The sequence below is a fragment of the Prinia subflava genome, chromosome 28 (assembly GCF_021018805.1).
Source record: "Prinia subflava isolate CZ2003 ecotype Zambia chromosome 28, Cam_Psub_1.2, whole genome shotgun sequence".
In the NCBI taxonomy this organism is placed as follows: domain Eukaryota; kingdom Metazoa; phylum Chordata; class Aves; order Passeriformes; family Cisticolidae; genus Prinia; species Prinia subflava.
Window position 1 is genome coordinate 100,013 of NC_086274.1, and position 27,045 is coordinate 127,057.

At 44.6% G+C, this 27,045-nt stretch overlaps 2 protein-coding genes across 10 annotated transcripts in view; one reads left to right on the top strand and one right to left on the bottom strand.

Moving 5' to 3' along the window:
* LOC134562473 (brother of CDO-like) overlaps positions 1-10,785 on the top strand; it is a 54,524-nt gene extending 43,739 nt beyond the window's left edge. The window contains exons 9-19 of one of the 2 annotated variants that reach the window (XM_063419863.1): positions 2,054-2,216; positions 2,802-2,912; positions 4,115-4,321; positions 5,131-5,312; positions 6,431-6,536; positions 6,721-6,843; positions 7,498-7,719; positions 8,106-8,332; positions 8,890-8,969; positions 9,601-9,794; positions 10,127-10,785. In XM_063419863.1, coding sequence (XP_063275933.1) covers positions 2,054-2,216; positions 2,802-2,912; positions 4,115-4,321; positions 5,131-5,312; positions 6,431-6,536; positions 6,721-6,843; positions 7,498-7,719; positions 8,106-8,332; positions 8,890-8,969; positions 9,601-9,794; positions 10,127-10,311 — 1,800 coding nt within the window. In that variant the 3' untranslated portion in view covers positions 10,312-10,785. The remainder of the gene's footprint in view (positions 1-2,053; positions 2,217-2,801; positions 2,913-4,114; positions 4,322-5,130; positions 5,313-6,430; positions 6,537-6,720; positions 6,844-7,497; positions 7,720-8,105; positions 8,333-8,889; positions 8,970-9,600; positions 9,795-10,126) is intronic. The other variant, XM_063419864.1, reaches the window with a different exon arrangement.
* LOC134562472 (cilia- and flagella-associated protein 44-like) overlaps positions 1-27,045 on the bottom strand; it is a 58,893-nt gene that overhangs the window by 5,630 nt on the left and 26,218 nt on the right. For 3 of the 8 annotated variants that reach the window (XM_063419855.1, XM_063419858.1, XM_063419860.1), the window contains exons 19-34: positions 26,935-26,990; positions 26,345-26,507; positions 25,899-26,029; positions 24,712-24,926; positions 24,159-24,324; positions 23,186-23,363; positions 21,607-22,089; positions 19,963-20,166; positions 19,339-19,534; positions 18,184-18,294; positions 16,574-16,704; positions 15,339-15,455; positions 14,557-14,758; positions 13,710-13,870; positions 12,825-12,956; positions 11,910-12,311 (exon numbers count right to left, since the gene is read on the bottom strand). In XM_063419855.1, coding sequence (XP_063275925.1) covers positions 12,177-12,311; positions 12,825-12,956; positions 13,710-13,870; positions 14,557-14,758; positions 15,339-15,455; positions 16,574-16,704; positions 18,184-18,294; positions 19,339-19,534; positions 19,963-20,166; positions 21,607-22,089; positions 23,186-23,363; positions 24,159-24,324; positions 24,712-24,926; positions 25,899-26,029; positions 26,345-26,507; positions 26,935-26,990 — 2,781 coding nt within the window. In that variant the 3' untranslated portion in view covers positions 11,910-12,176. Of the gene's footprint in view, positions 1-11,909; positions 12,312-12,824; positions 12,957-13,709; positions 13,871-14,556; positions 14,759-15,338; positions 15,456-16,573; positions 16,705-18,183; positions 18,295-19,338; positions 19,535-19,962; positions 20,167-21,606; positions 22,090-23,185; positions 23,364-24,158; positions 24,325-24,711; positions 24,927-25,898; positions 26,030-26,344; positions 26,508-26,934; positions 26,991-27,045 lie in introns of those variants that run through there. The other 5 variants (XM_063419857.1, XM_063419856.1, XM_063419862.1 and 2 more) reach the window with 4 other exon arrangements.

A 27,045-nucleotide genomic window follows, 5' to 3' on the forward strand; every position in this document is an offset into this window, starting at 1 on the left:
CCTGCTAGAGCCCAAGGGTTCCTCCCTCTGGGATGCTTCTCGGCACCATGGGCACAATGCAGGCACAGCTGTACCCAGCAGTTTCTTTAAATGATGAAGCACTGTTGAGGGAAAATTTCTGCTTCTGAGGTCTAAAGTACCTCTTTCTATTTTGCTGGAGATACGTGGGGAAAAAAGGGCTTGAATTTATTTGCTGCTTTTCTTTTCTTTGGGTATGCAGGGAGTTTGAGTAGAACCCCAGAGGGTTCGAGTATATTCCAAAAACATGCCAGATTGCATGTTTGGGATTCCCAGCCACTGCAAGGCACTGTTTTCAAGTACATGTGAATATATGTAGCTATTTCCCTGGAATTGTGTGCTATTGTGAAAATGTAGTGTAATAGAAGACTGTTACAATCCTTGATTTCTTTCTAAAAAAAATGTAAGATGAGGATTTCAGCTAACCGTTTCTTTAAAGAGCCCTTTAAAACAAAGGGAGAAGATGCCAGCACAGGAACACAATAGGCAAGCTTAAATAAAAAACAAAGATGCCAAAAGTATCTCCAGACGACTGGCTCTGGTTGTCTGCCAAGAAGAGATTTATTCCCTAGTGGTGTATCATGTAACTACTAATTCTGCTTGCAATCTCAACTTGCAGCCTTGGAGTTTGTCCATATTTGATTTGTTTTTCAGCGCGTCACCTGGAAGGGGCCGTGGGGCAGTGAAGGTCACCATGGGTCACTGCAGTTTGCAGTAATATGTTTTCAGTGTAGTCCAAATTCTCAGCTGGAGACTCTTTCTTGGGATGCTTAAGGATTGTGTGGAAAGGAATTAGTCCCAATAACCCTTAAACTTGTTTAGAAAGAGTCTCTTTCTATCCAAGATCCTTAGGATCAAGTTATATAATGATCTGGTTTTGACATTTCTGACTGGAAAAGCATGTGTGTGGAGAGGGAAGGAATCAATTCAGCAACAAAAGAAAAGGCTCTTTGTGTAGAAGATGGCTGTGAGGAAAGTTAGACCTACTGACAGGAGACCTACATTAGTACTGGGCAAGGTTCTGCTTCTTCTCTAGAAAATATCTGTGAATGTCTCTTTTTACCCTGTTCCTACACTGGCCCTAAACTCTCAGCAGCCTGCAAACAGTCAGATGCTATGCAGCCCTTATTTTTCTTTCTTAAGAATTTCTCTTTTCCTTTCCTGGATATTAGCAGTCTTTAGGGCTCCCCTCCCTGGCCTCACAACTTTGCAGGCTCAGGAATAAAAATAAAACGAGGCAGGCATTAATCAGTCAGTGTCAAACGCTTGGAGAAGATGAATGATACAGCAGAGTCTTGGCATTTCCGTTCCGTTGCATTGCCTGCATTACTAATGCTCCTTTCGGCACCGGGTCACTTCAGTGTCCTGCCTATTTGCCTGCAAAAATATTATCTTTGCAGCTGGGGAGAAGGAGGAAGGTTCCACCTTCCCTCCCCCTCTGCATGGCGCATCAGGGCATCACCAAAAACCAAACTGTGTTTCCAGGCTTTTCTGAGGGCTGTGGGTGTACACAGTCTGTTCTCTGCTGAGACCTTTGCTCCAGCATTATGGTTCTTCATTTCAGCCTCAAAGTGCCCGAGGTGAGGCTGGGTAAAACTCAGAAAAACAAAGTTGTGTCTGGGTACTTCATCCCATGGAAATGGCCAGTGTCTAAATGAGCAGCTCAGCAGCTGGGCTGCAGGAGAGATTTGGCTCCTAAAGCAGCTCAGTCCTGTGGCTAATGCTGTGTTTTGTGGGGCACAACCGCTCTGGAGATTTGCACACGTTGAGGGGTGGTGGTATCAAAGGGAACCAGAGGACAGAACCGGGCTGACTGAACCCTGGGGTCAAGAAAACACTCTAGGGCTTGGGTGAGTTGTCCTGCTTATACCTGAATTGCTTTGCAAAATCAGGCTGGAAATGTCTCCCTCCTTTGCAGAGAGGGAAAGGAAGGTAGATGTGGTTGGGACACAACTTACTAATAAAGTTCCTGAGCTCAGTGCCCAAAGAAGCCCAGCCTGCCCCAAGCTCTGCAGCACCTGCATCGGTCTCTCAGCAGGTCACCAACGCCTCGGACAGCTGGGCTGTGAGGGATGTCCCAGCCTCGCAGCACCGCCTGACCCTCACCAGGCTGGACCCCGGGAGCCTCTACGAGGTGGAGATGGCAGCTCACAACTGTGCCGGCGAGGGACAGACGGCCATGGTGACCTTCCGCACCGGTAAAGGGCACACCCTTCCCTGGGCTCCCCTGGGCACCCTGGGCTCTGAGTCAGGGGAGGGCCCCTCTGGAACATCCTGTCCCAGCCCTGAGGCACAAGGCACCAGCCTCAGGACAATGGGAGTGTTTCTGCTCTGGAAACCCATCTGTCCTCAGAGCAACTGGCAGAAGGGAAGGTGGAGGGTAGGATGGGGAAAATTCCAGCCCATCCTCTGTGGGTTGGAATAAATCTCTTCTTCCCTTGCTGTCTCAGTTGAACGCCTGCAGAACTGTAGAAAATGGGTCTAGTATAAATGTCAAGAGGTTATTTAATCCATCCTCTGCCTGGAGACAGAATTGTAGCAACATTTCAAGAAAACCAATTAAAAGTTGTAGAAAATTAAATATGAGGGGGATCTATTAACAAATCAGCCCTGTTAGCTTTAGTTCCTGCCAGCAGGCTGAGTGCTTTGAGCCCCTAGGGCTGTTAGTCCAGGAAGTGCTTACCTCCGCATCCTGTCTGGGGATATTTGCTTTCCTCATCCCTGCAGAAGTTCATTCCGAGCGCATCTCCCTGTTTCTGATGCCACCTCTCCCTTCTGCACAGGCCGGCGCCCAAAGCCAGAGATTGTTGCCAGCAAAGAGCAGCAGATCCAGAGGGATGACCCAGGCACGAGCACTCAGAGCAGTAACCAGGCCGACAACAGCCGCCTGTCCCGTAAGGCCTCCCTGAAGTGGCAGCGGGGTGGGTGAGGGCTGCTGGGTCCCTGTGGGTGGCAGTGGCCAGGCCATGCTGGGGTTGAAGTCTCCACTGGGTGAATCAAGACTGCAGTGCTGGATGGGTGGTTTGTAGCTTCTGACAGGGAGAGATCCTTCTTGGACACCCCTGCCACTGCCCTTGACAGACAGACAGTCCTGGAGAACAGGCAAGTCCCACTGCCTGGCCCCACCTCTAATGCAAGGGCATCTCAGCAACTCTGTCTCCTGCTGACTTCCACACAGAGGGTTTAGAAAGCCTGTCTTGGAATCTGTGAATGTGTGGGGTGCAGGATCAACAAACTGCACTGCTCCAGTGAGTGCTGATGGAGTGTGAGGCAGGAACAAAGACCAAGTCCCTGCATGTCCTGGCATCCTCCTCTTTCAGCCAAGCCCTGGCTAGGGGCAATTCATTGCTGTTCTAGGGGTGCAGAGTGTTCCACTTGGGTATCTTGCTGCACTGGAGAACATCAGATCCTTACTGGTCAATCCCATTTGTTGTTTCCCACCTTGCCTCTATCATTACTGCTGCCTTTATAATTTCTGTGAAATTCTCTCTTTCAATCCTAATCCTCCTGTGAAGTGCCATCCTTCAGTCTCCCCCATACTCATTCGTTGTCTTTATTTTCATATCCATAGCTCCGTTCATCCTTCTCTCCCATCTTTTGATTTTTTTCCTGTCAAATTGCATTTCCACAGTTCAGAACTTTTCCTTATTTCCATTTCAGCTGTTTCTTCTCAATGTCTCCTGTTTCCATCTTCTACATTTGGTTGTCCTCAGTATCAGTCTCCTCCTGCTCACTGCTTCCACATCACCCAGGCTTTTTGCTCCATCTCCAGCCCTGCATCCACCCCTCTCACTGCTTTCTCTCCCACGGTGGGTGATCACACCTCAAACCTTGTTTCTTGAGCTGGGAGTGGAAAAGGAGCAAGATGCGAGCAGGAGTAAAAGGTGCTTGTGGGCACAAACTGAAAGGCATGAGGATTTGGGGGTGCCAGCTCTAATGAAGAGGCAGAAGGAAGAGAGCACTCAGGAGCTGCAGAGCATGTGGTGGGGTGCAGTGCAGGTAGTCCTTCACCCACATGCCTCTGAGTTACAGGAATCTCTGGAGAGGGTGACAAGAATGTGTTTCAGGTCCTGATGTCCTTCTGTGTCCCTTGCAGCTCCAGAGGCACCAGACCGTCCCACCATCTCCATGGCATCAGAGACATCTGTGTACGTGACCTGGATCCCCCGCGGGAATGGCGGCTTCCCCATCCAGTCTTTCCGTGTGGAGTACAAGAAATTGAAGAAGTTGGGAGACTGGGTCCTGGCCACCAGTGACATTCCTCCCTCTCGCCTCTCTGTGGAAATCCCAGGCCTGGAGAAAGGTGGGCAGGTGCTCTCCTCCCTGCTTCCTGGTGGTCTGTAGGAGAGCTGCAGGGTCCCTGTAGGATGGTTAACCATCTGTCACATCCTGCTCAGCCCTGGCATGCATGAGCAAAACAAAGCTTCCCTGCCTTAGGTGCGTGGGGAAAAAGCTGCAGATGCGTCTCCAATTTCTCCAGCTGCAGAGACCAGCACAGGTTTGACCTCCCTCAGGGAGGCTTAGGCATGCTTTTCTGTATTACAGGATACAGTTACTGAAGGCATTTGGTTTTGCCTTTTACGAGACAGGACAGAACTTTCCTTAGCCACAGGCAAGACAGATGGGCACACAAATCCCATTGCACTTCACATGAGAAAAGATTTCATCACGGAGCTGGACAGCTTAAAAGGGGAACATAACTACCCCAAAGTAAAGACCAGTAAAGTGAAGTTTGGGTAAAAATTATGTAGGCTTTGAGCTTTGAACTGGTGTACTGAATTCTCATGGAGTAGAGGAAGAATGCCTTTCCATACCTGCTTTCAGGTCAGGATATCCCTTCAGGCATTTCTTAAACCTCTGCACACCTTCCAAAACTGCTGTCTGACCTTTGAATCATCCAGACAGGAATTGGGGAAGGTAAATAAAAGCAGGCTCCATCTAGGACACAGCTGAAATGCGACCATTCAATGTTTGGACTTCCACAACAAATTTGCTGTAGGCTCTCTGCCTTCTGGAGATGTAGCCCCTCTTCAGAGTCAGGGCCACGCTGACAGTAGGAATCTCGGAAAACTCCAATCCCTGCAACTGTTTTCTTTCCCCTTTTCCCCGCAGGCACCTCCTATAAGTTCCGTGTGCGGGCGCTGAACATCCTGGGCGAGAGCGAGCCCAGCGCGGCGTCTCGGCCGTACGTGGTGTCCGGGTACAGCAACCGCGCCTACGAGCGCCCCGTGGCCGGGCCCTACATCACCTTCACGGACGCCATCAACGAGACCACCATCATGCTCAAGTGGATGGTGAGCTCCTGGGGGGAGCATGCTGCAGGGGAGGAACCGGCTGTGAGGGTGCTCCGTGCCCAGCTTACGGCTCCTCCAGGCCACCGCGATGTCACCAGCACAAATGGATCTGGGATAGCCACATCCACCGGAGGAGGAGCGGCTTTGGGACACATAGAAGGGCAGGAAGTCAGAGAGCCTAGGAAACCCTTTCCATCTGAATCCCAACATTGTATACAGGAAGATTGCAGTGGATAACCATGGGATCTTGGCCATTTTGTTCAATAAGCACAGCTGAATCCAATGCATTGGGTAGCTGCTTGCTCTCCTGGTCAGATTTCTGGAATCCATTAGCACCTCTCCCTATCCTAGTATTTTCCAGTAGATAAATCCTTCACTCTCATTTGGTGGGTAACAGTCCTAAATGCTGATAATCATTTACAGCAGTCCGCTCCAGAGGATTTTTAAGAGAGGGTAGGATCTTTTGGATCACGAGCCCAGATCTAAGTGTTTTCAACAGCTTACAGCTTATTCAGAGGGATGCATTGCTCTCTTCTTGTAACTGCTTCTAGCCAGAAATGGCCACAAGGCAGGATGGCCACAGCTGTTCATTTGAACTGAGACAGGTGCTGATAAAATACTGGGTGAGAGACAGTGAGAACACATGAAGCTGGGATGGTGCTGCCCTGGATGTGGGGAAGGAAGAGAACTGTCTTCAGAAACACAAAGCTCCTGCAGTGACCAGTTCATGGCAAGAGCCAGTTTGTCTGGAAGCCATGAGCCTGCCAGTCAAGATGATGGTGGGCTTGCCCATGCCCAGCTGAGTCATTGTTGTTGAGGAATTTTCTCTGAATCATTGGCTGTGGTTGCTGAGAGGGAGCAGAGCACTGAATGCCTGGAGTGACAGGCTCAGATTCACAGCTTGTCTGTTACCTGAGAGAAGCAAAGCTTGAGAGTAGAAAGTAGCACAGAGCTTTTGTAGAAAAGCCCTTATTGTGCAAACCAATGTCAACACGAGGAAGATTGCTCTGCTAGGTTATCTTCCTGTCCCATCCCATTTATCCCAGCTGCTCCTTATCTAGTACAATAAGAGCATGGATATCTCTGCTAATTTCTGCTCTCCCTCCCATTCTCTGCAGTACATCCCAGCCAGCAACAACAACACTCCCATCCATGGATTTTACATCTACTACCGCCCCACTGACAGTGACAATGACAGTGACTACAAGAAGGACGTGGTGGAAGGTAGGAGACATGGAGAGATTGGTCCCAGCCGCTGGTCCCTACTGGAAGACAGCACAGCCAAAAGGAGCCCTGTGCACAACAGGCAGCAGCTGTGCAGGCTGCTTTACCAGGCAGTGCTGCAGAGCTGGGCCAGTCGCCTGCTCCCTGAGGAAGTTAAGAGCTCCATGTGTTTGTTCCTCCTCAGGAGATCGGTACTGGCACTCCATCAGCCACCTGCAGCCGGAGACCTCGTATGACATTAAGATGCAGTGCTTCAATGAGGGGGGCGAAAGCGAGTTCAGCAACGTGATGATCTGTGAAACCAAAGGTGAGCAGCTTCCCGAGGCAGCTCTGGGAGCACAGCCTGCTGCCTTCCCTGCCCGCGGCTGTCAGAGCACAGCAGGGCAGGAAGCATCCCTGCTTGACAGTGTGTTACCCAGGCCCCAACACAGGAGTGGAGGCAGCACTGCAGAGGAGAGGCACAGGCTCCTCCATGCTGTTGATCAGTGTGACCGGTCTGTGTACTCACACCTTGTGTAGAGCCCATCGCAGTCCCTCAGAGCAGCAGTTACATTTTGTTTTCCTAACTTTCACATAGGTGGTGACTGGAAGCAGAAGGGCTGACTTTCCCTTGCTGTGCTGAGCTCCATGTTGCATTAGAAGCAGGCCCCATGTTGTCTTTCAAGAAGCTGCACTGTCATGACAGGAATAGCATTACATCCAAGTGTGTGCTTTGGAGAAGCTCTTCTGGTTTTGCTTTTGCTTGAGCTGTCCAAGAACAGATCTGGCAAAGCTGTGAGCCAAGCACAGAGGTCTTGTCTGTACTGCCATATGTATCAGCCTAGGAATCCTGTCCTCCAGGAATGCTTCTTTAAAGCCATCACAGAAGTCTGGCCACTCCACAGCAGCATAAACACCCTGAGCTGGGCTGCTGTGCCATCTGCCATGTCTCTGCCTAATGTTCTCTCTCTTCCTTCCACAGCTCGGAAGTCTCTTGGTCTGCCAGGTCGCCTTCCACCCTCCACAGTGCCCCCTCAGCAGCGTCCCCCACTCAGTGGTGGGCACAGTGGCCTGGGGACAGGAGCCATGGTGGCCCGTTCCAGTGACTTGCCCTACTTGATTGTAGGCGTTGTGCTGGGCTCCATCGTACTCCTCATTGTGGCTTTCATCCCGTTTTGCCTTTGGAGAGCTTGGTCCAAGCAGAGTAAGGGTTGTTTCTTGGGGGCTGATGTACAGGGTATGGTTTGCTTGTGGATTAAATCTGACCTTGGGTGTAATTGCATCAAACACCCAAAATGTGAGGGAATTCCAGGAAGTGGGGAAGGGCTGGGCAGAGGGAAAGTCTCAGATGTCCTGTGGCATCCCATAAAGACAAAGGCCACTGTTTGTCCCTTATCCTGCTTGCCTTGTTGCAAAGGAACTTCTGGGACTAGGGGCAAAGGGCCCCTTTCTGCCATTTATCTCCAAGAGTGCTTTGGGTGCCAAAATAGCTGCCTGATAGGACAGCCTAACCCTATATATGCTGAGCTTCAGCAAGCTTGACTTTACCTTTCATTTTTGCCTCAGATTTTCTTTTCCTTCCCTCTGCAGAGCAAACCATTGACATGAGCTTCCCAGGAGCTGGGCTGCTGGTGTCGTCCTGCCAGTACACGATGGTGCCTCTGAGGGGCATCTCTGCTCCTCGTGCCAATGGACATCCCTTTGTCAATGGGCAGCCCTATGCCAGCAGGACACATCTGAACGGCATCTGTGCCTCCGCAGGAGTGGGCTACACGAGCACCAAGCCCCGAGATTACAGCCCCGATGAAGTGCCACAGGTGAGTCCACACCTGGCATCAAGAGCTGGTTTGTCACGAGCTGGAGTGAGAGGGCTTCTCCAGATGTGGCTGGCACACTTTGCAGCAGGTAGAAGTGGCAAGGCTGGCTTCCCAAAAGAGATTTCCCCTATTGAGACATGGGGGGAACAGGAAGGTCTCCAAAACACTGGTGAAGGGGTGGTTTCTGGGGCCAGTGCCTCTTGAGTATGGAGGAGGCAGTGAGAAAGGGCAACTTATGGGAACAGTTCCTGTGTCCCCTGAGCAAAGCTCACAGGGACTGACAGTGCTGAGGACTCCGTCTGTAAAGGGTAACAGGCAGTGCCAGAACTGAGACTATAAATTGCTTATCCCCCACTGATTCAGCAGTAAGTGTAAAGTGAGTTCTTCAGTGGTCAGTTCCACTGCCCTCGGTAGCAGAAGAAAGTTTCAGCTTTTTCTGCCTAATGCTGTAAGAGTTTCAGCAGTCTGCCCCGGGGCTCTGACTCACAGATCAGCACCTGCCTCTTCATGCTGCTGTGTGCCATTGCTCTGCTAAGAATCCTTCCCTCTCCTTCCAGGCACACGAGGAGACCAACGCCTTGCTGCAGGCAAGAGTGCTGCAGGATGGGAGTGCCCAACAAGACTACCAGGCCTCCAGGTTAGTCCTGGTGTGTGGAGGGAGGGTGGAACAATGCACTGGGACCCACAAGACTAATGCTCACAAAAGCCTGCCCTCAATACACTCCTGTCTGTCCCAGCTCTTGAGAAACAAATCCATACTCCAGCACTAGGACACCATGGTCAAAATTCTTTTTGCACAACTCGTTCCTCTTGGGATTTCAGGAAGGAATAATTTACTTGTAGAGGTGGCCAAGACCTACTCCCCTCCATCTGCTTTTCGTCCTCCTGTTTCTAAGTGGGAAACTGAAAAGCAGGATGAGAGAAGCAAACATCTGTGATTGATGCTGATAAACAGCAGCCCCGGAATCTGCCCAACGTCCAGTTGAGAGTGCTTTGTGTCTCACTGTTCAGACATCTTCATTACCATGCTCCCTGTGAGGCACTATTCCTCCTGGCTCCTGTGGCACTCACCAGCTGTTGAATCGTGGATACCAGGTCCCACATCACCTCATTCCCATCCCACAAATATATCCCAATTTCTGCTCTTCCCCTCATTTAGGAATGTTCTGTGTCACAGCATTGATGAGCTGGCTGAGACATGACATGAGTTACATTTTTCAAGGAGGAAAGATCTGTAAACAGCACTAAACCCCTTTGCCCTTCCCCAGATTGCCCAGCTCCAGAACAGAAGACAGCTCTTTCCTCTACAGTCTCCCAGATGACTCCACTCACCAGCTTCTTCAGCCACAAGACGAATGTCCTCACCTTCAAGAGCACTTTGTTGGCCTCCATCATCCAGTGATGGGAAGCAAAGTGGGAGGCCCTAGCCTGGATGCTCGACGGGATACCCTCTTCCACCAGGGTCAGTGGTTTGAAAAACTCCATGCCTCCTTCGTCTCATCATTTGAGGCTGCTCTTGCAGGGAAATCTCACTGCAGAGCCTTTCTGATGGCTCATGTTCAAGTGATATGAATCCATCTCCCTAGGACCTAATCCATTGAACCACCCCTGTAGTGCAGATCAGACTTGTTTTGTGTGATCATAGCATCAAATTCCCACCCAGACTTTCCACATGCAGATCTTCCTCTTTGATCAGAGTACCCCTCCTCATAAAGTGAACGGTTGACTTGAAACTTCCCACAGCATCTCATTCCAGTGTACACTGTAATAATTTCTTGCTCCTTTCCCCCTCAGGAAGCCCTTGCTGCTTAGGCCTGGTGCCAGTTGAAGAGGTAGAAAGACTAGATTGCTGCCAGTCCAGAGGAGATATCCATGCCCAGAATCCGGTGGTCACAGCTTTGGGTCAGGAGCTACCAAGACATCTGAACAGCAGCCCTCCACCACTGAGACCCTTAGAGACTCATCCTCCCACCAGCTAGGGAGCGAGCTGCCTTTTGCAAAAGACTTATTCTAAAGAGAAAAAGAGAAAGGGTATTTATTTTTGTATAACACCCCTATTTATATATTTATGCACTTGTATATAGATGTATATGTGCCTTTTATAATGCTATGGAGACAGAAGGCATCCTCAGCAAGGTCACAGGAGGAGCCAGGAGACAAGGCAGCAGCTCTGGGTGGCACCATCAGAGCACACGATGGAATCAGCTGGACAAGGGACACTGCGGGACATGGGTCCAAACAGAGCTGCCACCACCAAGCGCCAGCACCCTCCTGCAGTGAGGGCTTCACAACAAATAATGCTGTCCAAAAGGTCTTCTCCTCTCCCCCCAAGGAAGGTTTGTTCCAGGAACACACTCCTGCGAATGGACTGGAGTTAAGCACTCTGATATCTGCCTGATCAACTTAAACAACCTTTCACATACACGCCATCTGCAGCCGCCTATCTGTAAAGACAAATCCACGCTTTAACATCTAAAATAAAGGCTTTAGTCTTGCTGTGCCTGGCTCTATGCTAATTCCTCACACAGAATGAGCCTTCTCTTTTTCACTTGCAGACATACAGCAAGCAGGACACCTGGAGAAAGGTGACATTTTCCTGCAGTTAGAGTTTTCCAAATCGTCGCTGGTGGTACTTAGTCTCGGGTCTTCCTGCTCCCTGTCTCCAGCTGAGTCTCTGGGTGTCTGGTTACCCAGCTGGCACTGGATGTATTTGCCCTTTGTTAGGCAAGGGATTGGTTCCAGACAGCCCCTTGCCTGTGGCTCCAGCCATTTCCCACCTCCCAGGGCACAACCTCCAGCTGCACAAGAGCTCCCAGCTCCAGCCGTGCTCCTCAGCAGGGACCCCTAAAGGCAGGCTGCACTCACACGCCTGTGCTGAGACCAGCAGGGAGTGCCTGTGCTGGCTGGGATGTGGCTGGAGCCCTGCTGGGCATACACCAGACAGAGACACAAATACCTGTGGCGGGAGGTGGGGAGGAACAGCAAGAGCAGCTGGGGTTGTTTAATTTATTCCATTAAAAATTAGCACCTCAGGAGCCTTGCAGGGAAAGAACACAAGCCCTCCACCCTTGGGATGGAGGAAGGTTTCACAGACAGGGTAAGTGCTATAAATGATCACATACTGCCACCACACCAAATTAGAGAGGCAAGAAAGAGCAACACCTGAAAACACAGAGCTTGGCCCTCTAACTGATCAGGCAGGTGCAAGGCAGTGGAATTGCATGCTGACTTTGCATGGTTACACGCTCCTCCTGCCAGGTAAATGCCATATCCTGCCCTGAGGAGAAAGGCCTTTTGCTTTCTCCTGGCCAGTAATATGTCCCTTGACTGCAACTAGCTCAGTTAGCAGAGCAGGGTCACTGCTGCTCAGCAGTAACAAATGCTCACTTGAGTTAGACTGCTTTTACCATTTTTGAGAACAAGGTAGCAAACCAGTATTTGTCCCTGTGAAACTTCAAACCAGCTTTCCACAGCCACTTGTTTGAAGAGTAGACATAGACATAATGCACACACATGGACACACACAGGGCACCTTGTCCAGTGCAACCCTCGGCAATGCACTGATAACAGTACTGAGTAGTTTTATTTGCTGGTTTTTTATTCCATAGATGTTGTTACAATTGTATTTTGATAGAAAAAACAAATATAACCCTTTACAACTAAGCCCCGGATAGCCAAAACAATTAGTGTTGCACTTCCAGGCATGACTGCTGCCACAGCTAATTTTAAGAGTGACTTGGATTGTTAGTTACTATTTCTGAACAGGGAGTTGAAGTCTCAGAGTCCTGTGGTAAAGCTTGTAGAAAGAGACACCCACCTTTTCTGCTAAGGAAAGCAAGTTCCTTTACATCCCACATACTCTGCCCTGGTTGATCTGCTCTCTCAGAAAGGCCACCTCACAAGTTATGTGCACCAGCCGTCTCTCCAGCCTGGTTGTCTCTTTGATGTCAGCACTTCGGGAGTCCTCAAATTTTCCACCCTGTAGTGGGAAAAAATGGGGAGGAAAAAAAATGGCTCCTATAAACCATGGAGAATGAACAGTGGAAATTTATTTCAAGCAGGGAAAGGGAAGCTTTCCAAGAACCAGGGCATATCCATGACCTCCACACACTAGGCAGAACTATGTGAAAGAGTGAAGGTTCACTAACTTAGACTTCTTCCCTGGTACAGAACAATGAATCCACTTCTCATTGTAATGCTGTTACATGACTGTAATATGACTGTTTCCATATAACAAAGGAATATTCTTTTAATTCCTTCAAGGCATATTTTCATTGGAAATGAGTTTGTTTCAGTCTTAGAAAGCAGCTAAGGGAGAAATGGCAGAGATGCTAAGGTATGGAGCAGCCATTCAGCCTGTGCCACTCCTAGCCCAAACTGCTGACTGCAGAGCACGATGTGAGACCAGGGAGCTGCTGAGGGTTCTGATGATCCCTTACCCATTTCTGAACAGTCCCAAACCTGCAGGCACTGCAGTGGCTAAAAGGCTCACCTGAGCAGCCAGTGATTCTAGCTCAGTCTCGAGCTGATGCTTTTCATGGCAAAACCTGTTCAGCTGGTGCAGCTTGCTGGTGTTTTCCCTTGTCAGCTTTGTTAGCTGATGCTGCAGGACTACAATTCTTTCCTAGAAAGGCAGAAAAAGTTGATCTGGGATGAGAGAGGACAAAAAGTGTGGAGTGGGGAAGAAGTGCTAGGTACAATGTAAATGCCACAGGTAAACAATAGACTGATCCTTCCACAGTATCTGATCCCACAGTACCTTTAGTGCGATGTCATCTTTTTGTTTTCAATTTATATAAATCACAAATGCCTAAGTAAATAAAGCAGCTAGGCAAAAGTGTGGGAAAAAGAAAGCCATAAGGTACATAGTACTTCTGTACCCTCCTGTGCTCTTGTGTAAGGACAGCAGAAGCGCGTTGCCTGCTTGCACCACAGCAGCTGAGCTTTAGGCCCCACCAAATGGAGACATGAACTGTTCAGACTGCCCAGATTGGCATCCCAGACATGAGGCACAGCCTGCCCTGTACTCAGTTTGTCACCAAAGGCACTGAGAGAAGGCAGGAGGTGCTGAATGCCACCTGAGAACCAGAGAAAAGCACTCTGCAGAGCTTAACATAGGGAATAAAGTAGGACAATGTGTTTGAGGAAAACAAAACAGAGAGATCAACCACCTCTGTGAAAAATAGGATGTTCTCCAACAACTGGAGCAGAGGTAGGAATGATGATGGGACACTGGAGTTGAACACTATGGTCTATTAAGGACAAGTGGAAAAGAAATCAAACATGAGCATGTTCACAAAAGATTTTAGGGTAACTTTTCAGCCCCCAGGGAGACTAAGCTTTAACAGACCATCACAACACTCTTCCTGCTGCTTACCTCCCATTCTTTGAGCTCCATGAAATGCTCATACTCTTTCTCCATTATTCTCACTTTCATCTGCTCCATGGGTATATTAACAGAGTGGACTTGAACTGCTTCAAAATCAACAAGCCGACCGAACTTCTCCATCATCAGGTGATTGCACCTCTCCGTCAGTCCTGCCAGAGGGACGTTGGCACAAATTCATTGTCTGTCATTCATTGGTTCATAACAATTTCGGCCTTACCCCAGCTTTTTGTCTGAGCTCTTTGGTATTTGCTGTGTAATCAATAATTCACCCAAAACCACACAGAGCTCACAGCTCAGTCATGCCATTTGTCCTTGTCCATTAATGCCTGTGTGGTCACTAAGCCACACTCTAAGCCAGTCCTAGTAAAGCCACTCTCACACCACAGGCTGTATAGGGCCTCTGCAGGTTTGACGGTACTAGACACAGCTTTGGGTTTGGCTCTTGGGAAAGTGTTTTGAATAGGGCTTGTTTCCTTCAGATGTTACAAAGGGGAAGAAATTGTCAGAAAAAGCTTATGTATCTTTGGGAAAATGACTTTTTTCCTAGCAGTTCTGGTTTACAAGCAGAAATAGCAAACATGTCCAGTCGTCCCATGTCTCATCTCAGTCAGCTCTACTTATACTAAGTTTCCAAATTATTTTGCACAGCCTCTGCAGTGCTGGAGAACTCCTACTCCATCAAAACAGTCCACTGGATCTGTTCTATTTTCTGTAGTAACCCTCTGTGACATCTGTGTGAGTGTAGAGACAGACATGGTGAGTTACCCACACCCAGTGAGAAGGACAGAAGGAACATTAGCAATGCTATGTTTGGTTCAGAGTCCCTGTTACTCACGTTCAATCTCCTTCTTCATCTCCTTTCTGTCCTGGAGAAGCTGCTTATGTTCCTCCTTGGCCTTCTTGTGGATCTCTCTTTGCATTATCTTTTCATGACGTTGGTCCACGATTCTCTTTCGCAGGTACTGCAAGGACTGGTTGGTAAATACTAAAGTGTGGGAGAAGTCACGGGGCATCTCCCCATCAACCAAGCACTGCACCTGCAGAAGCAGCCAGAAATAAGCAAAGCTGGCCTTAATTATTAAGGGTGATGGAGATGTCTCTTTATATCAAATGTGGGAGCAATAGAGAGCTAGGGAGTGAGGAATACTAAGCATGGGTATGACTCTTTTTTTGGGCCAGGGAGTTGTGTGAATGAATGCATTGCATCCAATCTGGCATTATTGAATGGGGCAGAATTCCCATTAGTTTTAATCTGTTTTGGGGCTTTTTTTGATTTGTTTTTCTGGTGGGCTGGTTTGTTTTGGGTTTTTCCCCCAGGAGAATAGCAGTAGGTATGGACCTGAAGGATTATACCATGCCAAACCTATACAACACTTGAAGACTATGCACATTTCAGCAATGGGTCAGCCTGCCTGTCCTTACCTCATTTCTGTCAGTACAGGAAAAGGAAAAAATGGGATTTTTGGAGGAAATAGCAGCATGAAGTTCAGTTAAGGGCACTTCCCTCCCAGGAGACCATAGTGAGTCAGGAACTAAGGGCACCAGAGAACAGAAACACCATTGTTTAGATGTACACAGGCCACTCTGCACATGCAGATGCACAACATCTTGAATTACCTGGTGGAGTCTCAAAGGCACAACTACATCCAGCTCATTCAGTCTGTGCAGCTTTTCCCACTGAAAGGCCTCCAGTTCCCCGTTTGTTGTGTCCAGACTTTTTTCTATTTCTTTTGCCTGCAGAAAGATAAATTGTGGACAAACAAAATCTGTGATACTTAGAACACATAAGGCAACGAGGTTCTGTTAGAGTTCCTGATCCAAAGGCAAAGAAGTACATCAAAATGTGCTTTTTTAAACTACATATGATAGGTGAGTTTCCCAAACCCAAGGACCATCCACATATATTGAAGCAAGATTCTAACCTGAATACCTTTGCACACATGTATACTCGTGAATGTCTCAGAGAAGCCCTGTATTCATCAAGAGAAAGCTGCTTTGTTTAGCATCTAAAACACTTGTAGATCTACAGAGCCTGCTAGATAATTTTTATTGTGTTAAGCCTGGAAATGCTTATTGATTCTGCATGAGAAAGAAACAATTCAGACTCAGTTGTCATGCTCCAGGGTGAATATGTGGCAGCTGGCACTTAGGAAAGCCTTTAAAAACTAAAAGATGTTGTATGTTAAGCATGCTTGATGGAACATTTTTGAGACAAAAAAAGTGCAAGACTTGCATAACATTATTTTAGTAGCACACTCTCTTCCAGATAAACCTTCAAAATAAGATATTTTTTAATTAATACAAATCATATTTCTTAATGAATGCAGGAATTCAAGAAAGCAAAATGGAAAATTTGTACCAAAAGAGTTTATTCAGTGATTACCTGTGACAAAGAGCAATGAAAAATAACAAAAAGCCAAAGAAACAGATGAAAGAATAGAATTTTTATGCATTTATTTTAACCTGGATTTGTGTTAAGGTAAGAATTCTTCAGTCTCTGCTCCCATACACACACACAGAGGATAGGCCAGGCCACACCAGTGTTTCATCCAAACCACAGAATCCAGTTCCTGCTGCTGCATGAGGCCGGACAGCTGGGAAGGAACTGGACCTAAAGGACCTAAAGCCTGGATCCAGCCCCATGAAAGCTAAGGTTGGACCAGCTTGATTTCCCTTTTCAGAAGCATAGTGACCCATGTCAAGCTGCCTCCTGCCTCTGTGCTACCACAGATATCTCTTCCCAAATGGAGGCCCCTCAGAGGGTTAGGATTTTGTTTTTAAATCTTAGACTAGCACTAATCACTAGCACTACACTGAACATGCTGATGCTTGCTGAGGAAACACTACAATACCTTTATGGCCAAGACATCATATTCCTTTTTGAGGTCAGCAGCAACTTTCCTCTCCTCTGCTAAAGCTTTCTCAATGCGTATCCGCTGCTGCCGGAGCTGGACGGTGTTCAGGAAGAGATCCTCACTGCAGCCTAGGGAGGGAAAGGGTCAAGGAGGAGCTTTACTTTCACTGTGACTGCACTGGAATTACGGGGTAGAGCTGCACCCTCTGTTGTGCACATTCCCAGCATTCCCCTTAGTAACACCACGGGTTTGGTTCCCTAGAGTTCCCTTAAACATAAACCCATGGGGCCATGTCCCTCCATGACCAGGAGAACATCTTGGATGGATCATTTTCTTCTTTACATTCAGTCAAGACAGTTTGTTTCCAGGAGTCAGGTTAAATGCCATTTAAAGCATTAAAGCCAAGTGCTCAAACATTAGCTTTTGTAAGCAATGCAGCCCCAGTAATTAATACATGTTGCAGTAAAATCTTCAATTATGTCAGCATGTAGTTGTTTCTCCATAGAACTATAAATTATGAACTTGCTGTAGGGATCATTTATAGCTCTATTTGTAAACAAAGCTATATTTCATAGAACCTGTGTCATGGTAAGGAAGATCTGTGAATGTCTAATACTGTCATTTCAGTAATGCTAAACAAGTGCATATATATATTATATGATATATATCAAATGCCCAAGTCAGAAGGCAAAATAATAATAAAGACAGCCCAATAAAGGCAAAAAGCAAAAAAATTCCACATAGAGAGACAAATATAAAGTGGCTAATGCAACATGTAATTTTCCTATTAAATTAGAAATTTAGACTTTTTAAATAAAAAGTAAAAATCTTTCTTTCTTCCCAACATTCCATTGAAAAATGAGATGAATGAGGAGTTAATAAAAAATTCAATTTGTGGAAATTTTAAAATCCAATTTAATAAAAAGGGAAGGCAAAATGTTGGTAAGTTCAAACTTGAAAATGGAGCAGTGGTATTACATGGTCATTGACACATCACTCAAAGAGTTTTTTTTAAAAAAACCAACATACTAAAATAGCTAAGTTCATGCAAAAGAAAAGGAGGGACAAAGGTTGCCTGCCTTTTTTGAATGCACAAATTAAGAGGATTTTGAAAAGTAAAGCTCCTAACTTTTCAGAGCAGCCTAGCAACAGGCAATTGCTGCATAAATCCACGAGATGGTAACAAAGAGCTTCATAACAGCATGAGGATCCCCTCAGAATTTCCCTGAACAGGGAGGGATCCTGCCAGGCCAGGCAGCTGTTTCCAGAAAGCAGCTACAGCCTGGCCACTGCTCCACTCCAGAGAGGAGCCTTTTCTCTCCAGATAACAGCCGTGAAATGGTGAATGCTTCTTTACACAAACTAATTAACCCTTACTGCTTAGCTAAGTTCTATTTTTCCAAACTTTTTAAATTAGGGTAGTCTACGCTACCAGTACTTTTATTATCTTGACCAAAGCTTTCTGGGGAAAAATGCTGCACATTCCAGCCCTTCATGACTTTACGATGCAGTGAATAATTTAAAAATCTGTGTTTTCTTTTCAAACTCTTAATGTTGCCCCTAAAGCTAAACAACCAGTTAACACAATGAAATAACAGCTTAGGTACCTTCTGGGCAAATGGAGTCAGCAAAGATTACATCTTCAGATCCACAATTTTCTTCATCAGTCTTTAAGTCATGCTTTTCATCATCCTCCTCTCCATTCTCATTTTCTTCATCTGAAAAAAACAGAGAGTGGCTTGCAAAACACTCCAGACCCACGAGTATGCATTATGCCAATGTGCTGGTGAACACAACCACATTAATCCATGGAAGATCATTCTGGTGATATGTGAATCCAGGCACCTTGTGCCTATTGCACTGATCTGATGCGATGTTTTCACAGAAAGAAAAAAACAAAAAAGAAGAGGGAAAAAGTGAGAGAGAGAGAGAGAGAGAGAGAGAGAGAGAGAGAGAGAGAGAGAGAGAGAGAGAGAGAGAGAGGATCACCTAGTGGTAGAAAAGGCACAGGTGCAGCCCATATTTTTGGGACTTAACTTCAGTATATTTCCTCTCTTATATGTATTAGGAACTTAAACAGTGTGGGTTTACCATTCTACTACAGGGATTAATCAACTAAACAGGCTATGGAAGCATAAGTCTGTCATAAAAGCATCACCATTGTCTGCACTTTTTGCTAATCATGTCCCACTTGAAATCAAAAGCCAAGTCAGAGAGAGGACAAGTATTTTAGCTCAGTAGGACTGCCTAGCTTTAACAGCTTAAAACTGAGTCACTAAGACAAATTAAATCCTTTTGTAATATGTTTAGTCCTGTGACTGGATGATTGTAGATTAGGTTTATGATCTCTCATTAGTCAGTGGGCAGATTAGAGCAGAATGTCACAAGTGTGACAGACTAATCACTTATCCATGGTTCCCATTGGTACAGCATAGGAAGCACCCATTTAAAGCTGTGTCTCTTCCTCTTACCAGTTATCAGTCCTCAGTATTGACTTACAGGATGTAAATTGCAGGAGCTGTTACCAAACCAACTGCAGCCCTGTTAGAAACTGGATTACATCACTGGTTATCATTCAAGATGACAGCCACAGAACACACTGTCAGTCTGGAAACCAATCTGGGTAGGTCTGATCTATGGGTTTTTGAACTGACTGGAGTTTTGTGTGTACTCAGGGCTCCAGCTAGACTGAGAGACATGTACGTGACCACATGGAAAAATGTATAACAAATCCATAAGGTAAAAAGAACAAGAGGTTCAACCTGCTTCTCTTCCTACTTCTTCTTTTTCCACATACTCAACTTTCTTTTTCAAAATATTGGTCAAAAAATCAGCAAATTCATTGTTTTCTCCAAGGGATGCTTTGAAGCTGGCATAAAGAGCTTTCTCACGTTCCTGAAGCATTACAATCTCACACTTCCTGTCTTCCATTCGTTCAAGGTAGCTCTTCAATTCTGACTAAACAAACAAGAAACTACTTCAGTTAAAAGGTACAACCCATGTGTATGTATATAGGATGCATCTGTGAACATCTGGAAAGGCAGAACTTTTCTTTCTCTCTTCATTAAACCCATAGTTCAATCAAGCATCACCCAGGAGTATGTTCTTAAAGTATGTGATTAGTCATTTATGCCATATCACGAAGGATCTATTAAAATACAAATGTTAAGATTATTAAAAAATTAAGTATTGGAAGTTAGAAGTGACCATCCTAGTAGGCTGGTTATCAAGAGTTTCTTGGTTTTCAAAATTTAGCACTACTCACTGAATCAGTGCTAAAACAAAGCCAAGGGATGCCATCATTTACTTTATGGTTTGCTTTTGTTTCAAGCCATGCATAAATGGCACTGTTAATTTTAAATTAATGGTACACATGGCCTACTTACTTGTATGTCCTCCTGTTCATTGATGAGGGCACAAATTTGCTCCTCAAGAAGGTCCTCATGTACCTCAAGTTTCTTCAGGATGAGCAGCTCTTCACAGCATGTGAGGCAGCGCAGACCAGCACTTTTCATCTGCACATCCATCTTCAGTTTCTTGTGCCGCAAAAGGCGAAGTTCAGCATCGAAGTTGATCACCAGTGTGTTGATCTGGAGCAAAGGAGCATCAAATCAGGATCAGAAAAAGTATTACCAGTGCAGTTAAACATGCAAAGCTAGAGAAGGGAGCAGAAGGGAAAAATTCTCTCTGCAAAATCAACAACTCAGACATGCTATTTCCTAGAGAGTACTGATGCACTTAGAAAGACAAAGTTAATCCCAAATGTGCCTTTGTTCTCAGCACACAAATAGTAAAAGGATCACCAGGGCTTCACAGGAATCTTTCACTGCATCCCCTCCATCCCCCAAGTATTTTACTCTTCAGAGAATGTTTTAGAGCAGTCTGTAGTTTACAGAGGTTTATGTAACAATCCCAGGTGCATCAATAAATAACTCTTCTCCCTTGACAGACTTCTTTTGAAATAGCTGTTGGCTCTTCCCTTAGACATTTACAGCTAAATCAGTACTAGCAGCTGCTAACATTAACTTACAGGTGTGTGGTGTTCACAGCAGAATTTCAATATTCTCTCAAAACCTTCATACACATAAACACAAGGCTGTCTGTGTTGAGGCAGACCAAAGAATCAATGCCCAGTAGCAGAAATCAGAGGAGAAATGCTAAGAAGTGGAGCAAACAAGTGAACAGAGCACACATCTGGTATACTGCTCTCTGTACCCTCCTAAACTCTGACTTAGGCGCATCCTGAGTTTGAAGCAGTATGCTTGTGTTCAACAGCTTTAAATGGATTTTTTTCCACCCTTTCAAATTATAGTTTCCCACACATCCTAAGGCTGAGTTTCAAAGCTTAGCTAATTTTTGGATAGGAAAACTATTTTCATTTGCATGCTTTAAGCTTTTATGTGACCATTTCATTTGATATATCTCCTTCTTTTAAGAGATGATTCACATTCTCTTTTTCTGTGCTATTCAGAATTTTATCACACCTCTAAAACCATTTCAGTTGCCCTTTTTGCAGGCCAAAGATACTTTATCCACTTAGATGTACCTTTTAAAGAATCTTTTTCATGACTAAGCATTTTGATTACTCTCTTTTGTACATTTTCCAGTCCTACAAAGTAATTTTTGCACCAAAAAGTTGAGACTCCAGTTATTTAAGAGCTGAGAATGAGAATCTACAAAGTTGTTGTGATGCTGCTTTTTTAACTCTGTAATTTTTCAGGTTATGTCAAAAATTTTACTTGTCCTTTTTGTTTGTTTGTTTGTTTGTTTGGGGGATGTTGGCCACTAAGATCATAGCTTCATGGCACAATCAATAAGAAATCTAAGACTTTTTTTCAAGTGATAATAGTCAGAACACAGGTTACAGTTATGGATTTATATTGATTTACACTGTAACTTTGCAACAGTTCGCATTTTCCTGGACTGCAGAAAGGCAAAACTAGCTGCAATCCTGAGACAGAAGGGATTTTGGTTTCGTTTGTGATCCAGTGGGATTTTTTAATCTGAAAAAATAACTTTCAATTTCCTACCTTTTTAATCAAGGCCTCCTGCAAGTATAGATTTTTTATCTTCTCCCTCTTTAAAATTTCCAGTTCCATTTCTGTTGGCTCTGCTTTCCCCATCCCAAAAGCATTCTGCTTCTCTGTGACTACAGCTGATGCATCTCCAGCCTGTGCCATGGGGCCACCCTCTTCCACCGGAGGAGCTTGAAGAAACACGTGCCTAAATGCACGAGATGAGGAACCTTCCAGTGGTTCCTTGAGCTTTGCCTTGGCCTCCTGCTCCTCTTTGAACTTTAGGAGGACATCACTGTTGTACTCAACTATTTTTTCAGGAACCTCATCTGGGTGTAACTGAGGGATCAGGGGAATAGGGAGACGTTCTGATACATCTAAGCTTGCCTGTATGGATTTCACTTCCTTCACTAAACTCTTGATTTCATCAATGGTGGAAACCTTGAGATCCCGCAAAGACACAATCTCTTTGTTCATATTTGTTTTCCTCTCATGGATCTGCAAAGGAAAAACACTTTTAGTAGGATTCTCCACCACAGTTTTACCCAACTCAAGAAGGTTAACATTAGGATTACTAATCATTCTGTGATAAGGGGACACTATTAATATTCTCTTTTTATGTCAAGTAATAATTGACAGTGATCTATCATTAATATACTCAGCAGAAACTTCTCTGATCTTTATAAAAGAAAATAACACACCACCCACCTGCAGCAACTGGAATTCCTCATCTGTATAAACCCCGAATTTATGACAAGAACTCTTCCCTTTGTTTGTCCTAATGAGTTAGGTTAATCACAGGATATCTGGCAGCATCAACACTACAGTGAAGTGCTGAAGCCCAAGCATGAGACTAAAATGGTCCAACAAATCCCCTGAGACTATAGCATTGCTTCTGTAATGCTTAGACCTTGCTGTCAAAATTATCCAGTGTCAGTCTTTTGCACTCCAGCCAAATACAATGAAAAACCATTCCTATGAGATGGATGGGGGGAAAGAAGTCACAAGGAAAGCAACAAAGATACTGCACAACATTTGAACTTATTGTGTCTTCGTGGTTAAAAGATGTGTGGTAACTGTAGGAGTCCTACTATAGCAGGTGACTCCAAAAGACCTGGTTTCTCAGGAAGATTCCAATTCCAGAAGCAGTGATTGCCAAAGTGCACACAGAGAGAGGCCACATTAGAACACTTGTCCTTGCTTTTGTAAAGGTATTTACAAAACCTTTATTTGTAAACGTCCCTGTTTTTGTAAAGGTATTTCATGGCAGGGGTTATTTAGCTCAGTTTTACTAGATTATAAGACTTTTAATTAAAAAAGACAGGTGTTCCTGCTGAAGTACTAGTAAAGGTAAATGCTCTTTCTCATTTATAAAGAGCCATCCTGGATTGATTCAGGTTTGGGTTTGGTGAATCACAAGACGGTTCACAAGAGAAGGGCTGATTTGCAACTAAATCTTGCTCAAAACACCTGTCTGTCCTTCAAGGCCTATTCTCACACTCACTTTGAATTCCTTTCAAAAAATTTCTTCAGTGATTAATACCCTAGCCTCACTTTCCCCCCAAAATGGGGCAGTATACACAGTTTTACATACCAAGTCCTCCAGGGTTGCAAGCTGCATCATCTTCTTTTCAGTGCTTATACGATCGTCTTCAGTGAGTGTGTAGTTAGTGGCAGTCTTCAGCCTGTAACATCCTATATTCTCCCGTGCTTCTTTGATCTCCTCAGCATCTTTGGAATTCTCAGAGTTAATTCTAGGTTTGTTCTTGTATCTGGTAGGTACAAAATAAAGCTCAGCTTCAAGACAGAAAGCATGCAAATGAACAAGCAGTCACTGAGCCTTGAAAAAGTAGTCATTCAAAGATATGACTTAGGTTAGATATTTGGAAAAGGTTCTTCACCCAGAGGGTGGCTGGGCACTGGAACAGGTTCTCCCAGGGCAGTGGTCACAGCACCAAGCCTGACAGAGTTCAAGGAGTGTTTGGACAATGCTTTCAGCCACAGGGCATGACTCTTGAGGCTGCCACGTGCAAGGACAGGAGTTTGATGATCCCTGTGTGTCTCTTCCAACTTGGGATATTCTATGATCCTATGAAATACGTCCTGTCCCCCTTTCTTGCCTCTAAAGATAAAGACCAGCATGGAGCATGAAGGCATATCACAAACACTCACATGATGGCTGAGATGCTGAGACTGCTGACCCAACCCAGCTGTTACTGTGTCTGCTCCATGTGGGGCTGGCAGGATTCACTAAGAGTTGACTGTAATGGTGTAGGTGTGTCTCAGTCATGATTAATTTAGACACATTTTATTCCCTATTTGAAAATGCAGCTACCTAGCTGAATTCAAATTTGATAATATTTTAGAGGAACCACAGAAATTAAACATATGCTAATGCTTTCTCGTGACTTAGAGATACACGAAAATTTATCTGTTTTAATTACTGCTCTTGGGAATATAAAAATCTAAGTAGGGAGATTGAAGTGCCTTATGACAGCTAAATAGCATTACTTGACCTCAAACAAGAAGCAGAACTAAAAGGGAAGAGATTCCAGTTCAAGACTCACAACTCATGCCACTCTGCCCTCCTCTTCATGATCTTGGCTTTCAGAGCATCATATTTCTCCACAAGTCTTCTGATTTTCTCACGTCTGCTCTCTATATAACGTGTGGTTGGCTTTTGGACCTCTGGTGTCTCCAGCCTTTCATCCTCAGTCTCAAAAACTACACTTTCTGAAACAAAACATAAGCATGTGAAGATGTAATACCATGCAGCACAGTGTGGTCCCAGCTACTGGAAACTCCCTCAGACAACTCTGGTAGAGCTGATATAAATCAGGATAATTCCATTGTAGTGGATGTTCTGAAAGCATTCATGTTCTTTGACTTGATTTCTAGTCACATTCTACCCATGGGGCTGACAGACAATTGCTGACATTGACCTAAACATGAAAAACTATGTGTGAATGTTACTTTGTATGTAGGTACTAAAAAACCACATCACAGCTGTATTTCTTTACCTGCACTTAAACGTGTGTTTCTTTATCCTGGACTCAGCAAAACAAACTGAGATGAAAGACAGAAACCATATCACTGAAAGATTTAAATGGTTATCATTACCTCTGTGCACAGGGCCTGTCTTTCTGGGGATCTCTTCTGCTTGTTCTGTCTCTTTAAGTGCTGTCCACTTCTCTTTAAATCCTGCCAACTTGCTGTCCTCGTGTTTCTTATCTTGGGCATATTTCTCAGACACTGTCAGAAGGCTGTAGGTGGAAATCTGATGATTGCTTTGAATAGCGTGAACAGTGAGAGTAAATTCCAGAGAGTCCTGAAACCTAGAATCCCAAATTAGACAAAACTGTCTGATGTCAGCACAACATACAGTTTTGCCTTGACAAAAAGGGCATGAATAGAGTAGCTTACTTATTGCACATGCAATCATTACACGTAAATTCACAAATCAGTAATTGCCATAGCCTGATGACATCTGACACTACCTATTGACTTTTATCCTATCTATGAGTGGAGATGCTTAAGGATAAACACACGAAGACTTTTCCCAATATTGAAACTTACACCAGGTTCTTCATGACAGTAACTTTCATCTTCCATTAAGGACTGATTAAAAACATGCTCATTCTATCCTTCTTCTCAGTCACATACTCTGTGCATAAGGTGCTTTTTATTGTGTAATTATTTTATTAATTAATCTCTTAATTACTCTCTCTATTAATTACATCTCTTATTACTACTATTCATTACATCTCTTAATTCAGCTCTTACCTAGATCTATGAAAACCAACTCAAAATGCACCTCATGCTTAAACTTGTGTTCTTGAGAAAGTTTGTTTCATAACTTCAAATTGTACAGAGAACATTGTGCTAGCAATGACATTAAAATATCTGACAGATACACAACATGTCTCAAAAACAGGCATTCATTTCACAGGTTGTTTTTCAACATTTCAGTAAGAGTTCTTGGTTCTTATTGAACTTACTGGCAAAACCCCAGGCAAACAGCCTCAACCAGCTTTCCTCATACAGAAGTGAATCAGAATTAAGTAATTTCCTTCATTTGACTATCTGCATTTTTACCAAAGATTCAATAGAAACAATTACACATAAATATTAACATATACTCTCATCTATGTTCCAAATAAATCAAGAATAGAATCAGAACAGATGAAATACTAATTATATGAGAGAGGAAGAAAAATCATTTTTTTTTCCTTGTGGGAGGTACAACTTCATAGACAATAAGCCTCATGGAAGGTCAGGGAGAGAAGTAGAAGAAAAGTGGTAATTACTGTGTTTGTAGTTTCTGCAGCCCAATCAATTGTTTCTCGTTCTCCCAAGCCTGCTCCTTTTGCACTGACTGGATTCTCTGTAGTCTCTGCCTGTCCAGCTCTTCAAAGATCCTACGGTCCATCTCAAACTCCTGCAGCAAGATGGAAAACCTTATTTTGACTACTAGGTCTTGATAATACATATTTTTACCTAGGTGCCATAGTTGCATTCACATCAAAACTATTCTTTATTTCAGAAGTTATCTCCACAGAGAACCTCATTTTTTCCTGTGTTTCTTAGTTGGCACAAATCATCAGCTGTGATTCAGAAGTCTCAGCAATTTATATACTCTTAAAACTACCTTAATCCAAAGCATTGGACATCTTTGGCCCCAACATGATACATAGCAACATTTTAGAAGAAGGGGCCTGTAAAGGTAAATGACTCTCAGAAAAGCCAGGTGTACCTCTCTGTGCAACTGCATGTGCTTGGGCAACTCCTGATTCTTTTGAAGGAGAAAAACAAAGTCTTGTCTCAGTGCACTTAACTGCTCTCTTTTCTTATTTTTCTTTTCTTCAGCTTCTTTCATTTTCCTTTCATACTCCTTTTTCTGCTTGTATTCCTCAATACTGGAAATGCATAAAAAGGAAATGGTGGTATCTCAATGCAGGAGAGGAAAGATTACAGTTTATATGACCTTTTAGATTTCCTTGACAGTCTTAAATTCCCAGTGAACTCTTGGTTCTTAAGGAAACTTAGAAAGGAATTATCTTCCTCTGTATTTGTACACTCCTAACATCAAGGGGCTTAGACCTTTTGTTGTCTCTGCAGTCTGAAGTTCACTGCCTCACAGTACAATATTTGAATTACTGCCAGAGAAAAGTAGATGAAATTGAGAGAAAGGCTGAAAAAACTGTGTGTATCACAAAAAAAATGGCCCAAATTCAGGGTGATCAATTTGTCCCTCCTCTTTGTAGGCAAAAAGAAATACATGGGCTGAGAAAAGAGCTACCAATACTTGAAAATCTCTTTCATCATTATCTAAGCATCTCTTACGTGTAGGCATCAGGATCCTTAATGTCTTCAGCACCCTTCTCCTTCTCAAGACCACTCTGGAATAAAAATATTGTCTTGTCTTTAAACAAGCAGATATAGTTTCAACAGACA